This window comes from Cherax quadricarinatus, chromosome 67 (genome assembly GCF_038502225.1).
Source record: "Cherax quadricarinatus isolate ZL_2023a chromosome 67, ASM3850222v1, whole genome shotgun sequence".
Taxonomy (NCBI): domain Eukaryota; kingdom Metazoa; phylum Arthropoda; class Malacostraca; order Decapoda; family Parastacidae; genus Cherax; species Cherax quadricarinatus.
Window position 1 is genome coordinate 14,159,647 of NC_091358.1, and position 16,943 is coordinate 14,176,589.

The following is a 16,943-nucleotide window of genomic DNA, read 5'->3' on the forward strand; positions in this document are numbered from 1 at the left end:
GCCTAGGAAGGGTTGGAGGGAGGGGGTAAAGGAGGTTTTGTGTGCGAGGGGCTTGGACTTCCAGCAGGCATGTGTGAGCGTGTTTGATAGGAGTGAATGGAGACAAATGGTTTTTAATACTTGACGTGCTGTTGGAGTGTGAGCAAAGTAACATTTATGAAGGGATTCAGGGAAACCGGCAGGCCGGACTTGAGTCCTGGAGATGGGAAGTACAGTGCCTGCACTCTGAAGGAGGGGTGTTAATGTTGCAGTTTAAAAACTGTAGTGTAAAGCACCCTTCTGGCAAGACAGTGATGGAGTGAATGATGGTGAAAGTTTTTCTTTTTCGGGCCACCCTGCCTTGGTGGGAATCGGCCAGTGTGATAATAATAATAAAAATTAAGAGTCGCTTCAGCTCCAGAACTGATCAACTCCTTAACGCTACCCTCTTCATTATTTTCATTATCTCCGCTAACCCTTAATCAACCGTTATACAATAATTATTCTTATTATTCCACTGTCCACACAGATTAGTGTGGATTCTACACTACTATCCATCACCCTCAATCATTTATTTAATTTCCCTCCTTCATCACAGCCACACATTTAATCCCATCACAGCTCTTGTCCCAACAACTCATAAAACAAAAAACAATGATGTGTTTGGAAGCACTGAGGACAGCCTCGTTGCTTCCGATGTGCTGAGAAAAACCCACTGAATATAAAACTGCGATTCGTGGAAAATGCCTCAGTTGCCGGTGGTCACCTGAGGGAGCGAGACGCTGTCCTCCGTCACTTTGGATGAGCCATCACCAGCAGTACACGTCATCCCTCGTCACCTGCCTCAAGTCTCCTCTACAGAAATACCAGCCACAGCCTTACCAGCAGACGTGTCAGCCATCCCTGACTGCAGTGCAGAAACAAAGATGAAGTACCTGCTCCTGTTCGTTGTGTTGTGTGGGGTGAGTAACCATTAGTGTATGGTATAGTCCCTAAAAACCACTAAATACAGCACTACAGTATATATTGTATGAGTATATGTAGGCGAGTGTTCACCGAGAGCACCAATGGTATATTTCCCAAATGGTGTATTTCGTAAAAATTTTAAATTTTGCTTTAATCCTTCCATTATGAATTAAAGTATCTAGGTATCCTTGATTGGTGTACTAGTGACGTGCACACTAGTAATTTTTTTAATCGTGATCAGCCAACATAGTAATGGTAATGCTTTGGGAGAAGTTTCTCAACATGGGTTACGCAACTGCAGTGGTAGTGGGTAGCAATGATCTAAACCAGGCTACAGCTAGCTTTTCAATGTAGTATACCCACGAGTAAGCAGCCACTGGTGTATCACCAGTGTCTTGTGATTGTAGTGTAAGTGTAGTGTAGTCGTGATAGCCAGTGGACTGTTGCTACGGCAGTATTTACTTAGGTTCACACCCACAATTTATTATTGAAGATATACGTTTACCTTAAATTGTAAATTAATATGCTAGTGACATTATCTAGATAGAAACTAAGATATTGAGCATGCTGCAAAAATTAATTAGTAGTTTCTGCGCTATCCGCTTCTATAACTGAACACTGAGAATAATTTATTCAGAGGTGTGTATACACTGACTGTTTTTTAATCCGTTTTCTGGATTACATTATTTCACTGGAGGCAATTACATACAAGCCTATTCACCGGTTGTTGTAAATAAGATTTAAACCTGTTCATGTGAGGCTACCAGCTTTTCACCTCTGCTCGTGACATTCCTTTGTACTCTACATGCTGTATTCTGCCTGCATAAAGGGTTTTCTGTGAAGTAGTTAATAAATGTCACTTAACTATAGTTTCAGATATTGTACCCCACTATAGAAATAGTTTTGTATAAAGCATTTCTTCTCTATGGGAGGTAATTTAGATTTAATCCACCCCCCAACCACATAATCCCTAGGTATTTAGTTTCCGCGAAAATCCTCAACATCTTTTAAGATTAGGCAAGCCGAGAGGAACTACACTTTACTAGCTACTGTGAGTCAAAGCAGGTATGTTGCTGTAAAACAGCCACATTACAGACTTATTACGGCCCTCGCCTGGAGACAAGAGCTGGTGACATGCACACCCCTTTATATCAATCCACTACCAACCCGCATCAACATAAACCCTTAGTATTTGATTAAATATGTACTTTTACTCTCGACTAACAGTGGTAGGCTATTCGTCTTTACATCTTAAATTAACCACACTATTTAATCTTTGGGTAGGTTTAAAAATGAGTTCGACTAGTACATGGAGTAAGGATAGGTGGCTGCGAGTTGATTCTGTCTAGCATGTGTAAAGCCAGTAGGTCTGCTGCAGTGCTCCGCCTATCTTGTATCCTAGCCTGCTCTTCACCCTCTCCCATCTTCACCCTGGAAATATAAACACTTAAGCAGTATGTTAGGCAAAACACGTATGTAACAGTTAGGCAACTTTATTCCGAAACGTTTCGCCTACACAGTAGGCTTCTTCAGTCGAATACAGAAAGTAGGCAGGAACAGTAGAGATGTGAAGACGATGTAATCAGTCCATCACCCTTGAAGTCTTAGAATTTGAGGTTGTTAGTCCCTCAGCCTGGAGAAGTTCAGTTCCATAGTCAGGAACTATCTGAAGATCAAGCGACAGTGCAGACTTAAATACTGTCGGAAGGAGAGGTGCATAGTAGTAGTAGTGAGAATGTAGCCACTGAGAGTTCATGTCCCTCTCAGATCCAACAATTCTCACTTGAAAAGGTTGTCCAAGGTGTTTTCTGTACCAAGATGTTCATCTTGTCAGACACTGCAACACGTGGCATCTTGGTACAGAAAACGCCTTGGACAACCTTTTCAAGTGAGAATTGCTGGATCTGAGAGGAACATGAACTCTCAGTGGCTACATTCTTGCTGCTGCTGCTACTACTACTACAACTTCTACTACTTCTACTACTTCTACAACTTCTACTACTTCTACTACTTCTACTACTTCTACAACTTCTACTACTTCTACTACTTCTACAACTTCTACTACTACTACAACTTCTACTACTACTACAACTTCTACTACTACTACAACTTCTACTACTACTACAACTTCTACTACTACTACAACTTCTACTACAACTTCTACTACTACTACAACTTCTACTACTACTACAACTTCTACTACTACAACTTCTACTACTACAACTTCTACAACTTCTACTACTACTACAACTTCTACAACTTCTACTACTACTACAACTTCTACAACTTCTACTACTACAACTTCTACAACTTCTACTACAACTTCTACAACTTCTACTACTACTACAACTTCTACAACTTCTACTACTACAACTTCTACTACTACTACAACTTCTACTACTACTACAACTTCTACTACTACTACTACTACAACTTCTACTACTACTACTACAACTTCTACTACTACTACTACAACTTCTACTACTACTACTACAACTTCTACTACTACTACTACTACTACAACTTCTACTACTACTACTACTACAACTTCTACTACTACTACAACTTCTACTACTACAACTTCTACTACTACAACTTCTACTACTACAACTTCTACTACTACTACTACAACTTCTACTACTACTACAACTTCTACTACTACTACTACTACTACAACTTCTACTACTACTACAACTTCTACTACAACTTCTACTACTACTACAACTTCTACTACTACTACAACTTCTACTACTACTACAACTTCTACTACTACTACAACTTCTACTACTACTACAACTTCTACTACTACTACTACTACTACTACTACAACTTCTACTACTACTACTACTACTACAACTTCTACTACTACAACTTCTACTACTACAACTTCTACTTCTTTTTCTTTTTCTTCTCATTATTTAAGTCTCCGCACTGTCGCTTGATCTTCAGATAGTTCCTGACTGTGGAACTGAACTTCTCCAGGCTGAGGGACTGACAACCTCAAATTCTACGACTTCAAGGGTGATGGACTGATTATATCGTCTTCGCATCTCTACTGTTCCTGCCTACTTTCTGTATTCGACTGAAGAAGCCTACTGTGTAGGCGAAACGTTTCGGAATAAAGTTGCCTAACTGTTGCATGTGTGTCTTACCTAACAACCTGTCGGTATTGTATACCATTTTGATGTTCAAGCAGTATGTGATCACTGCGTGGGCGAAACATTGTCAATAAAGGCTCACATTATACTATATATTTCCATTGTGTCGGTATTTTATGCCATTTACTTCCATCCTATCTTCACCCTCCTTTCTTCACCTCCCTCCCTCTTTCTCTTGCTTTACTGTTTTCTAAACTGTTTATTTAAATCACTTTGTACTAGCCCTATTTTGACAGACGTAAGCCATCCAATGTATTTATTTGCAGTTAACTAAATGTGAATTATCCTTAGATTAACAAACTCTAACCTAAAATTGTTCGTAAAGACTTCTAAATAGGTGCACTGTAAAGTTTGTTCATGAAAGTGAACACTGTATGCTATGTGGCCAAGTAGTAGTGCATGATGCATATGACAGTACCTGGGAAGGTAGCTAGGTTTATGTAGATAATGACGGTACCCACGAGTGGGAATAAAGATAATGATAAATTAGACACATGTGCAACTCTTGGGTATCTTTGAGGAAACGTTTCGCCACACAGTGGCTTCATCAGTCCATACAAAGGAGAATCTTGAACAGGAGGAGAATGAGGTAATCAGTCCCTCAACCTTGAGTCGATGTGGTCAGTCCATCAATCTTGAATAGAATACGGCATACGTGCTGAGGAGCTTATAAACCGTTGGCAGGAGAGGTGCAGCAGTCATAGGTCGTGTAACATTTGTTCAATGTTGAAGTAGGTCGTGCCCAAGAATTAGGCAAGCAATTGGGCACGACCTACTTCAACATTGAACAAATGTTACACGACCTATGACTGCTGCACCTCTCCTGCCAACGGTTTATAAGCTCCTCAGCACGTATGCCGTATTCTATTCAAGATTGATGGACTGACCACATCGACTCAAGGTTGAGGGACTGATTACCTCATTCTCCTCCTGTTCAAGATTCTCCTTTGTATGGACTGATGAAGCCACTGTGTGGCGAAACGTTTCCTCAATAAAGATACCCAAGAGTTGCACATGTGTCTAATTTATCAACATGTCGGTTCTCTGAACCATTCATCTACAAACATAAAGATAATGAGCCTAAGACCCTAGGAAGAGTACTGCTACAGGCTTCCTGGCCCATGTTAGGCAGGTCAAAGTCACACCCACAATAGTAAGATTTTTTTAAGTTTCATTCAAGACTGGGCTTTATCAAGCGCGAATCCCACCCATGGGTGAAACTTTGTATTTAGTGATCCCTAGCTACCAGTCTATTCTCAGCGAGGGATCACTAGTTTTAATGATCCATGTGTAATTAGTAGGCTTTAAATCTAAAACATACGACAGATATAAACCTGTATATAAATTTAGTTAACTCCTATTTTGGTGACCGTAAGTAATTTGCAGCATCTGTGACCCTCTTGTGGATTTTCATGACATTAAATTCCTAGTAGTTTGGTTAACACCCAGAAAACTGTTGGTAAAATTGCCGACAGTGTTAGGTAAAAAGCCACATGTGCAATTACTGCAACATTTTATTTGTGATAACTTTTCGCTTAAAGTTGTAACGGCTTGACAAAGCTCCGGGAGAGCGAAACTTTGTCACAATAAATATCGCATTAGTTGCACTTATCCTTTTTTCTAACGCCCAGATAACTAATGCTAGGTGATAACTCAAGGCGAAGAATTGAACATGTGCAACACCTGGGTATCTTCACTGTAAACGTGTACAATAAATCTACCCAAATGTTCAAAGTTGTTGTTCAACTCTAATGTCCTTGGTTAGGCCTCGTTTAGATTGTTGCACAGTTTTGGTCATCGTATTAGAATGGATATAAATGCTCTGGAAAACATACAAAGGAGGATGACAAAGTTGATCCCATGTATCAAAAATCTTCCCTATGAGGATAGACTGAGGACCCTGAATCTGCACTCTAGAAAGGCGTAGAATTAGGGGGGGGGATATGAAAGACAGGAATAAAGGGGATGTAAATAACGTACTGAAAATATCTAGCCTAGACAGGACTTGTAGCAATGGTTTTAAGTTGGAAAAATTCAGATTCAGGAAGGATATAGGAAAGCACTGGTTTGGTAAGTTGTGGATGAGTGGAACAAACTCCCGAGTACAGTTATAAAGGCTAAAACGTTGTGTAGTTTTAAAAATAGGTTAGATAAATACAAGAGTGGGTGTGAGTTGGACCTGATTAGCTTATGCTACTAGGTTAGTTGCTGTGTTCCTTAAGTGAATGTGACCTGAACTGACTAGGTTGGGGCATTTGCTTAAGCCGGTAGGAGACTTGTACCTGCCTCGCATGGGCCAGTAGGCCTGCGAGGCTGGCCTACTATCCTGCCTCGCAGGCCAGTAGACACTTAATACATGAGCCAGACAACTAAGGTAAACGGGTGAAAGGACTGAAAAAGGACACTAATTTCTCACTTGGGCACCAAGTCGAGGAACTGTGTACACACTACGCCCCCTGAGTCTACTTTCAAAATAAGATTTTGTTCGGACTTTTATCCTCTGAGGGTTAGCCACCCAGGATAACTCAGAGGCAGAGAGTCCTTCAGTCTTGTCCCCAAGAGGGTCCTTCAGTGGAAATATACACACGTGCAGTATAATGTGATTCTTTATAGACTACGTTTCGCCCACAGTGGGCTTTTTCAAGTCACAAACAGCCCACTGTGTGGGCGAAACGTAGTCAATAAAGGATCACATTATACTGCATGTGTGTTTATATTTCCATTGTCGGTATTTTATACCATTTATTTCCAGGGTCCTTCAGTCTTGTCCCCAAAGATGTTACCCACACCAATAGACTAACACCCAGGTACCTACTTGCTAGGTGAACGGGGACAGCCGGTGTAAGGATCCCCTTGCCGGGGATCGAGCCCCGGACACTGTGTACACCGCGCGACACTCGTATACATACATACATACATACATACATACATACATACATACATACATACATACATACATACATACATACATACATACATACATACATACATACATACATACATACATACATACATACATACATACATACATACATACATACATACATACATACATACATAAGTACGTACCTTGTAAATTTACACATTTAAATTGCTCTTTTAGACGTTCTTTAATTGATCAGGTTACATGCAACCTTAATGATACCTGTCTAGTTGACAGCCTTTAAAACTGTTAACAAAACATTTAGTATTTAATATAAAAAAAATGCTTTATTTGGTTGATTGAATTTCGCAGTTATAGCAGAAACTATGCTTGGTCAAAACAATAGTTGGCAACAGTCCAGTTTGCAAGTTGTGCATGATTAACCTCCATATTTACAAATTTTGGATGATGTTTCAAACATTTCATTTTAATTGTTTAACCCTTAAAGGATTGTTAAGGACTCCTGATACTAACTTGGGCAACAGTCAGGTAAGTGGCGCACATAGCTGACACAGCGCACGTTCTTCCCCATAAGTCTGTCTCCACTTCCCCCACAGCGCTGTATGATTTTGGTGGGTTTAGTTCTTTTTATTATAATCCACTTCCCCCAGGGATGTGTGACCATTGAGGTAGGTCTAACCCATGAGTATAATTAATTAAAAGGTCATAGAAGAGTTTCTCTTAGCTTGTCATGGAATATTATCACTTACACTAGGCTGCACCAGCAGAGCGTGATTAGACTCCACAACACTACTGCAAACAATCCACTAAGTTTTAGTGGATTGTGAAGGACCTGCCTAGTATGGGCCAACAGACCTGTTGCAGTGTTCCGCCTTATGTTCTTAGGACTATACCACGAGTGGGGATTGAACTCGCGGCGAGTGTCTTAAACCTCCAGAGTCCAGACCTACGCGTTAGCCACTGGGCCAACTGGCTACAATAAGATATCCAACTAGGTATATTTATACACCATAGGAAGATTAGCATAGGCACCACTGTGACTACAAATGGAAGTTTTATAGATGAATCTCCCGCCAGCGTGACCATGACGAACTCTAGCTCGGGTCCCCTCAAAGCCGTCATCGTGACTCGCGAAACCGTTATACGATTGCAAACAAACCATACCACGGGCGGGGCTAACGCGTCGGTCTGGGGTTTCACGACTAACCGCGAGTTAGTCCCCCCCCCCCCCTTTTTTTTTTTTTAGGACTAGTTTCCCATGTGTTCAAACCCTCGCCCGTTCCGTGGTTTATACTGTAAAATTCTTGTTTCTTTGCCCCCCCCCCCCCACCGAGTAGTAATAAGTTCTTGCATGTATATTTTTGTTCACTTCAAATATTGAAATGGTGGTGTAAAGACCTGCAATCGATAATTAACGTTTTGCTTTGTATATCTTGGTTGTGGTAACGCTTCGCCACCCAGTGGTTTTTCAGTCAAAGATTGGCGAAAGATCAGGAGAATGGAATTACATCGGCTTCAGGCTGAGGGACTGATTACCATTCTTATCTATATTGGACTGAGGAAGCCACTGGCTGGCGTAACTTTCCCACAGTAAAGACACCAAAATGTTACACAAGTCTCATTCATCAACCTTTAGCCGACATAGCCAGTGTTGTCTGATAAAATGTGATAGCACTATATGTAGGAAAGCCAGGTATGACAGTGTTAAGTCAAATAGGCAGGCATTGTAGTCTGCCTACTGGTGAAATTTTTAGTGTAATATTTCAGTACCGTGGTGAATCAGTGTGCTGAGTAGTGATTGACCACGGTTTTTCCTTGGTGATTGTCTCAAGTGTTTAGCTAATTGAAAGCTTGCTGTGCTTCCGAGTGCGATAATTGTAGTGACTGACTGACTAGTCAGAACCCAGAAAGCTTTCAGCTTGCTAAACCCTCGATGGTACAGCTAGTCAAGAGACAGTCGTGAACCACGCCACTAGGCAAGCAAATTCACACTACAAATGAGGTAGTAGTAGTAGCAGCAGCAACACCAACACCACCACCACCCACCAACACCACCACCACCCACCACCACCACCACCACCAACACCACCACCACCAACACCACCACCACACACCAACACCACCCACACCACCCACCCACCCACCCACCACCACCACCCACCCACCACCACCAACACCACCCACCCACCCACCACCACCAACACCACCCACCCACCACCACCACCACCAACACCACCCACCCACCACCACCAACAACACCCACCCACCCACCACCACCAACACCACCCACCCACCACCACCACCACCACCAACACCACCACCCACCCACCACCACCACCAACACCACCCACCCACCACCAACACCACCCACCCACCACCAACACCACCCACCCACCACCAACACCACCCACCCACCACCACCACCACCACCAACACCACCCACCCACCACCCACCACCACCACCAACACCACCCACCCACCACCCACCACCACCACCAACACCACCCACCCACCACCCACCACCACCACCAACACCACCCACCCACCACCCACCACCACCACCAACACCACCCACCCACCACCACCACCACCAACACCACCCACCCACCACCACCACCAACACCACCCACCCACCACCACCACCACCACCAACACCACCCACCCACCCACCACCACCAACACCACCCACCCACCACCAACACCACCCACCCACCACCACCACCACCACCAACACCACCCACCACCACCAACACCACCCACCCACCACCACCAACACCACCCACCCACCACCACCAACACCACCCACCCACCACCAACACCACCCACCCACCAACACCACCCACCCACCCACCAACACCACCCACCCACACCACCCACCCACCAACACCACCCACCCACCAACACCACCCACCCACCCACCACCACCACCCACCCACCCACCCACCACCACCACCAACACCACCCACCCACCCACCAACACCACCCACCCACCCACCACCACCACCAACACCACCCACCCACCCAACACCACCCACCCACCACCACCACCACCACCAACACCACCCACCCACCACCACCACCACTACCAACACCACCCACCCAACACCACCCACCCACCACCAACACCACCCACCCACCACCAACACCACCCACCCACCACCACCACCACCACCACCAACACCACCCACCCACCACCACCAACACCACCCACCACCACCACCACCACCACAACCCTCACCACCCACCACCACCACAACCCTCACCACCCACCACCACAACCCTCACCACCCACCACCACAACCCTCACCACCCACCACCACAACCCACACCACCCACCACCACCACCACCACCACCCAACACCACCCACCACCAACACCCACCACCAACACCACCACCCACCACCAACACCACCCACCACCACCACCACACAGCAAGAAGCATTCTTGAGCTTCCCCAGCTCTCGAGCTTCGGACCAAAGGTGGGTATGGCTCCAAAAGGATCTTGTAGCGCTTACTGCCTTTGCACCTTTTCACATTCTGTTGCTATGCAACTACCACACCCTTCGAGCCCAGTGTGGGCGGGGGACCTGGGGACAGCTGGTCCCAGACGATGAGGAAGTGTGTGTACCTCTTCCCGTGGCAGACATTGGTCTGAGACTCCCACGACAGGGAGCCAAGGCCGGGCCACCTCTTGGAAAAGGCCCGGGCCGGGCGTATATACTGGCGAATCTACAACTACCTACTCGTCACGGCACTACTTGGTAAATTAAATCTCAAGTTTTACCTAAGTGAACAAGTAGATACTGCAGTGCTTAATTTGCTAAATTCTTGCATTATCACATTTTTGCTGTATACCGTGGTACACCAGATACTTTTCCAGTATCCCAGTTCATAGCTTTCTTTAAGGTGCGCGTAAACAGCAGGCAAGGAAAGGTGTCTGGATGCGAATTGAGGAGTGGATCTGGTCACCATCTCAGCAAGGCAATCTTCCAGGAAGTTGTCGGTTGCGAAGATTTAGCTTTGAATGGAAGAGAGAACCTTTGTATCAAACCAGGGGATGGGTGGAGATTGAACCCATGGCAAGCAAGTTCTGAAACTCAGGTCAGTGCGTTAACACACTGTCCTTTTGAGTTTTAGGACTCGCTTGCCATGGGTTAGTCCCTCCCATTCCGTGATCTGCTTGTAATCGTGTTAAAATTTCGTGACTTATCCTCTGTATGCTGTGTTCATAGTTTGACGCTGCAGCACATCCTACCAGACATGAAACGCTGACTGAGCAAGCTAAACGTTTTGGTATAAAATTACTGCTTGTGGTCAGTTTCTCGGTGTTTCCATGCCAACTTCCATTGTAGGGTTATCTACACTTTCTATTTTTCTATAAAAATAGAAACCAGTATTTCTAAACTTTATCATTAGTGCTTATGAAAAATGTACAATACTTGGATACCCAAATGCAGTATAACGCTATCCTAGTATATACTGCACTTGTCTTTCTCCAGTGTCGGTATTTTAATACTTTCACCCCATATTTGCATTATTGCACCTCAAAATTCTCAAGAGTTTTTTGTTTTAACAGATTATGATTCTGACCGGAGCAACATCTCCGCCCTTCATACCTGTACCTCCGTGAGTACTTGCTGCTGTTGTATCATTATTTGTATTGTTTAGTTTTCTCCTGTTGGTCATTATTAAACATAATCTTAAGTGATAAATCACAAATATTACTGAGATGGTTAAAGAGATTAGCGGAAAATCTTCGCTCTTTTGTGCGTGTATGTGTGTGTATATATGTGTATGTGTGTGTATTTTAAGTCTGCTTTGTAGACTACTAATGTTGACTTTGGCATAAACTCGACAGCAACCCGTCTCTGTCCGTGTGTCCACCCAGAAACTCTGGTGGCTTCTTGACCCATAAACGATGTGAGAGAGATGAGCAGTGTGGCCCTAACAAGTACTGCTGTCAGGTGTTTGCTATTAAGGCCTGTATGGGAAGATACCAACACTCACAATCGTAAGTTCCTAAGCTATGATGTAAATATTAATACATTTTTTATAATAGTATACGAGAGATGCATATGAAACAAGTTAGGTATTCCGAATTTTTTCCTGTATTCGACTGAAGCCTACACGGCAGGCTTCTCCAGTCTGTCGGAAGTAGCAGAAGCGATGTAAAGACTAATAAAATCATCCTTCAGGGTGATGGACTACATCGTCTTTACATTGCTTTTTAAAAGTACCTCTGTACTGGAAGTGTTCTTGTGAGAAATTGAATTATAATAAACTGCTCTTTAGACTTAACCCATTAATGCAGTAGAACCGGAATTTTCGACTAGGATCAGAATTGGTAAAATCTTGACCATCGCTTTTCATTGTTTAAGATGTGCACAAACTTGAGAGTTAAAAATAGGTTGAGACAGAAATATTAGATTATTATCTTGTAACATTGCTGTTACTTAGGAATGAATATATTTGAGAGGTTCTCACAATTGATAAATGACACTTTTGCAACATTTGGGTATCTATTCTGGAAACTTTTCGCCAGCCAGTGACTTCTTCAGTCCAGTGCAGAGAAAGATGGATAATGAGTTAAAGGTAATCGGTACCTCAGCCTGGAGTCTGTGTTCAGTCCATCAATCTTGGACTGACGAAGCCACTGGCTGCCGAAACGTTTGCAGAATACACCCAATTGTTGCAAAAGTCTCACCATATTGGTTTTCTACACCATTTATTCATTTTCTCATTTATTTCTGCGGTATTTTGCAAGACTAATTAATACCAGTGACGTTAGCTGTCCCCCTCCCCACCCATCCACTGCTGTTTTCAAGGTGGTGCGAGACCTGTCACTGCTTACTGCCTTTGTAGGAAGTTTTAGTTTAGTTTCAGTTGTGGATTGTCAACGCTTCTACTTCGGAATTTAAACATTTTTTTTTCAAAGTTTATGAAAAATGAAAAAAAATAGGAATAGGAGAGTTTTAGAACTCGGTAAGCATATGGGTTCAAACTCCACCCGCCCCCCCCCCATTTCTTTATAATCGTGTTAAGATTTCGTGGGTCATAAGTGAAATATCAACTACGATATAAATTACTTAACGTAGTCTGAATTTTTTGCATAAATTAAAACCTTGGTCACTTATATACAAAATTTTCTTGCACAGGTCTTCCTGCCCTCCTCCTGACCCGTTCCTCAGCTGCTTCGTATTCAACCACCAGTGTAACAACGATGACGAGTGTAGGAAGAACGGTCATCATGGCCACTGTTGCCTGGAACCAAGATGTGGTAGACACTGTGTAGTCACTGACGCCTCAACATAATATCCGTATTTAGCAAAACAATTATTTTTATTAGCTTCTCGCCGTGAATTCCATCCACTAAAAGACTATACAATCAAAAGTACTGTTCAATTAACCTAAAATAGAGGCCCTGGACAAATGTACCGTACTCTTGTCTTGGTTGTATTTTCATGTGGGTTCGTTAGTACTACATACTTAGTGTTCAGTAAACATAGGGTTGGTTTTTTTGGTACCTCTACCGTCCCTGAAAACTGTAAACATCACAATTCACATTGAGACTATTTCCCCCCCCCCCAGTGCAGTCACTGCCTTTTCTTAAAATACAAGGAGAGTGGTTTTCCCTCTGAATCCCTTCATATATTTTCTACTTTAATATCAGGTGTAAATCCAATAGAAAACTAAAACGCATGCCTGCTGGATGCTCATGACCTGACCAATCTAAGCCTTCTCCCAAATTCTCGTACCTTCTTGAATACTTCTTACCGTCTACCCAGGAGTTATCCACTTTCTTTTTTGGTCAGAATGTTCCTTTCTAAACCACCAAACTATCTCAACATTATGGACTCTCAAAATTCAACATTTCACACAGTTCTAATTTGTGCTTGATCCTAGTGGGTTTAGCGCTTCTTTGATTATAATCTAATTTGTGCACCTTATTCACGTACATTAATCTCCAATGCCATCTCTGCCGCCCCGCATCCGTATAAGCATAACTACCACTATACCTTGGTTCATTATTACCTGTTCCTTCCCACTGAAACGAAAAATTTCCAACAATTCCACATCCTACTTACCTTTCCTCTCCTGTCGAAATAGCCACTCTCGTATATCTACATATATTTACTCTCCCATAATCTGAATGGTTGTGTATGTATGTCGTTTTGTGGGTGGGAAGGGGTTAATTTCAGTTCTAAGAGTAAGTAGAGTATAATGCTTGCTCTGTAAACAAATGAACCACCGGCAAGGCGAAGCGTCCTAATTTGAAATTCGTGTCGTAAAAAGGCGACTAGAAACCACCCCCGGCCGGGATTGAACCCGCGGTCATAGTCTCAAAACTCCAGCCCGTCGCGACGGGCTGGAGTTTTGAGACTATGACCGCGGGTTCAATCCCGGCCGGGGGTATGGTTTGTTTGCAATCGTGACATTACGATTTCTTGAGTCAGGCGACTAGAATGCCTGGAGCAAGAGGCTAAACAGTCTTATTAATAAAAAAAATAACGTGGGATGTTTGAATGCGCGTGGATGTAGTACAGAAGAAAAGAAAAATGAATATTCATGTTATGAAAAAGCTTGTCCCAGCTCTAAGCGAAAAGGTAAGATAAGAGGGAATTTCAGTGAGGAAAAGTAAATGTTGGTTAAATCAGATACACGAGAGAATTGAAGTTAAGGAACTATGGAGGCCTGGTCATGGACTGGGCCGCGGGGGCGTTGGTCCCCTGAAAAATACTCCAGGTATGAAAGGTAGTGTTTAAAGAATTGCATGTACAAGAATGGTATACAATATCGACAAGATAAAAATTGACACGTGCAACATCTGGGTATCTTTATTGTAGAAGTTTCGCCATCCAGTGGCTGCTACAACTAACCCATCACTTTGGGTAGGACCTACTTCCGCTGGGGAATCCCGCCTACCAGTGACTATGCCCTCGTCTGCTACACGTCCTTATCCACTGACGCCTATATAACCGCCAGTCTTCTTGCCTTTACTCCAGATTCTCCTCCATCACAATGCTGTGAACACTAACTCCAAGGCTGAGGGACTGATTACCTCATCTTTTGTATATAGTTCTACTGTCTTCTAATTATCTCCTATAATCTGTATTGATGAAGCCACTGGATGGCGAAACGTCTACAATAAAGATATTCAGATGTTGCACATGTGACTGTACAAGCTCATAAACTCTCCTCACGCTAAACTACACCTGTACAAGGCTCTCATACGGCCACTTGTCACATATACAACTCTTGCTCTTTCTCTTGCTGCAAAAACCAATGTCCTGAAACTGCAGCGTATTCAGAACCGTGCATTGCGGTGGGTGCTGGGCGTGGAGTGGGACGACTTTGCCACAAGTCTCTCCACGTCCCTGACTGGCACCCCGGCACCGAACGTGTTCTGGTAAGAACTGTGACAGGCAGACTGACCAACTAGAAACCCACCAAGACAAATGGACAACCTACCTCGACGGAACAGTTAGACGGCCAGATGACACTCTAAACCTCTTCCAACCCCTATACAATCCTGCTCCTCCTTCTCTATTCTTAAACCTCTATTCCTAACCTCTCTTCTCAACTTCTGCCTTGCCCTCTGCAGGGGTGGACCTTAGACATTCTTTTTACCAAGCCAGCTTCCCTTGTTTCCCCTCTCCCACCCATTTCATTGCAGTGAGAAAGACAACAGCAAGCTTGCGTATGACCCCCTCGGTCGACACCTGTAAGAGTTCTTTGCCACCCTAAACCCTGACTGGTTCTGCCATTCAGCTTATACAGTCGTGCAGTCAGCACGGTCAGACAACTATTCCCTCTACCTTGCCAAACAACGCCGTGCAGCTGGGTTTAGCCCCGGCTATTTCTCTCCTTTCTCCTATTCCCTCCTGTCCCCCACTTATCTTCCACTATCCAAAATCTCCTTTATCACCTACACAGGTCTTGCCTGGGAGTATTCTTTTCTATGCTACGGATAAGGTAGGTGGTGCGTTAAGTCGTCTATAGAGGCCAATAAGTTTATACATGGAGGGAAAAGGGGATTGTAAAAAGAGCATACTCTTACCAACACTATATGGATGCGAATGTGTTAAGTTGCAGCGGCGAGGCAGTAGAGATGTTTGAGGACAACTTGTTTGTATTATGCAGAGACTTCGGAGAGTGAATAATAGAAGACGGTGTGGGGTTTCAAAGTAAAATTTATAGGGCAGAGAAGAGGTTGAGGTAGTTTGGGTATAGAGAATGAACGAGGATAGCATGACTAAAGGGTAAATAAATCTTTAGGTAGAAGGAAAGGAAGATGTTTAGACTTCATGTAAGAGTAGAAGTTTTTAGTGCTAGGATCTTTAACATCCACCAGATGAATATAAATAGTATACAGTGCCGACAGGTTGATAGGCAAGACACATGTGCAACAATTAGATATTCCGAAACGTTTCGCCTACACTAGGCTTTAGTCGAGTACAGAAGTCAGCAAAAACAAGAGATGTGAACAGTGTAATTAGTACATCACCCTTGAAGAATAGTTCTGAGGTGGTCTGTTTATATTGTCTTCACATCTGTTTTTGCTAACTCTTTTGTACTCTACTGAAGCCTGGTGTGTAGGCGGAACTTCGGAATAGATGCCTAACTGTTGCACATGTCTTGTTAATAGGAAAGGAGGAACACTGCAGCAGGCCTGTTGGCCCGTCAGGTGTCATAAATTGGAAGGGTTGAGGGGAGGAGGGAATGAGCTTATAAGACTGTTGTGTGGGCAAGGTAACATGAAGGGATCAAAGGAAACCGGTTTACTAGATTTCACTTTATTATATATATATATATATATATATATATATATATATATATATATATATATATATATATATATATGTATATATGTATATATGTATATATGTATGTATGTATGTATGTGTAAGTAAGTTTGAAGAAAACTCATTGCCTTTTCCAGACGTTTTAATTATTAA

General features: G+C 43.2%; 1 protein-coding gene across 1 annotated transcript; it reads left to right on the plus strand.

Moving 5' to 3' along the window:
• Positions 1–716: 716 nt before the first annotated feature.
• LOC128699667 (uncharacterized) lies at positions 717–13,378 on the plus strand. The gene is made up of 4 exons (XM_053792422.2): positions 717–941; positions 11,564–11,613; positions 11,846–11,998; positions 13,143–13,378. Exons 1-4 carry the CDS (start codon positions 906–908, stop codon positions 13,297–13,299), a joined length of 396 nt encoding a protein of 131 aa, XP_053648397.1. The 5' UTR covers positions 717–905; the 3' UTR covers positions 13,300–13,378.
• The last annotated feature ends 3,565 nt before the right edge of the window (positions 13,379–16,943 follow it).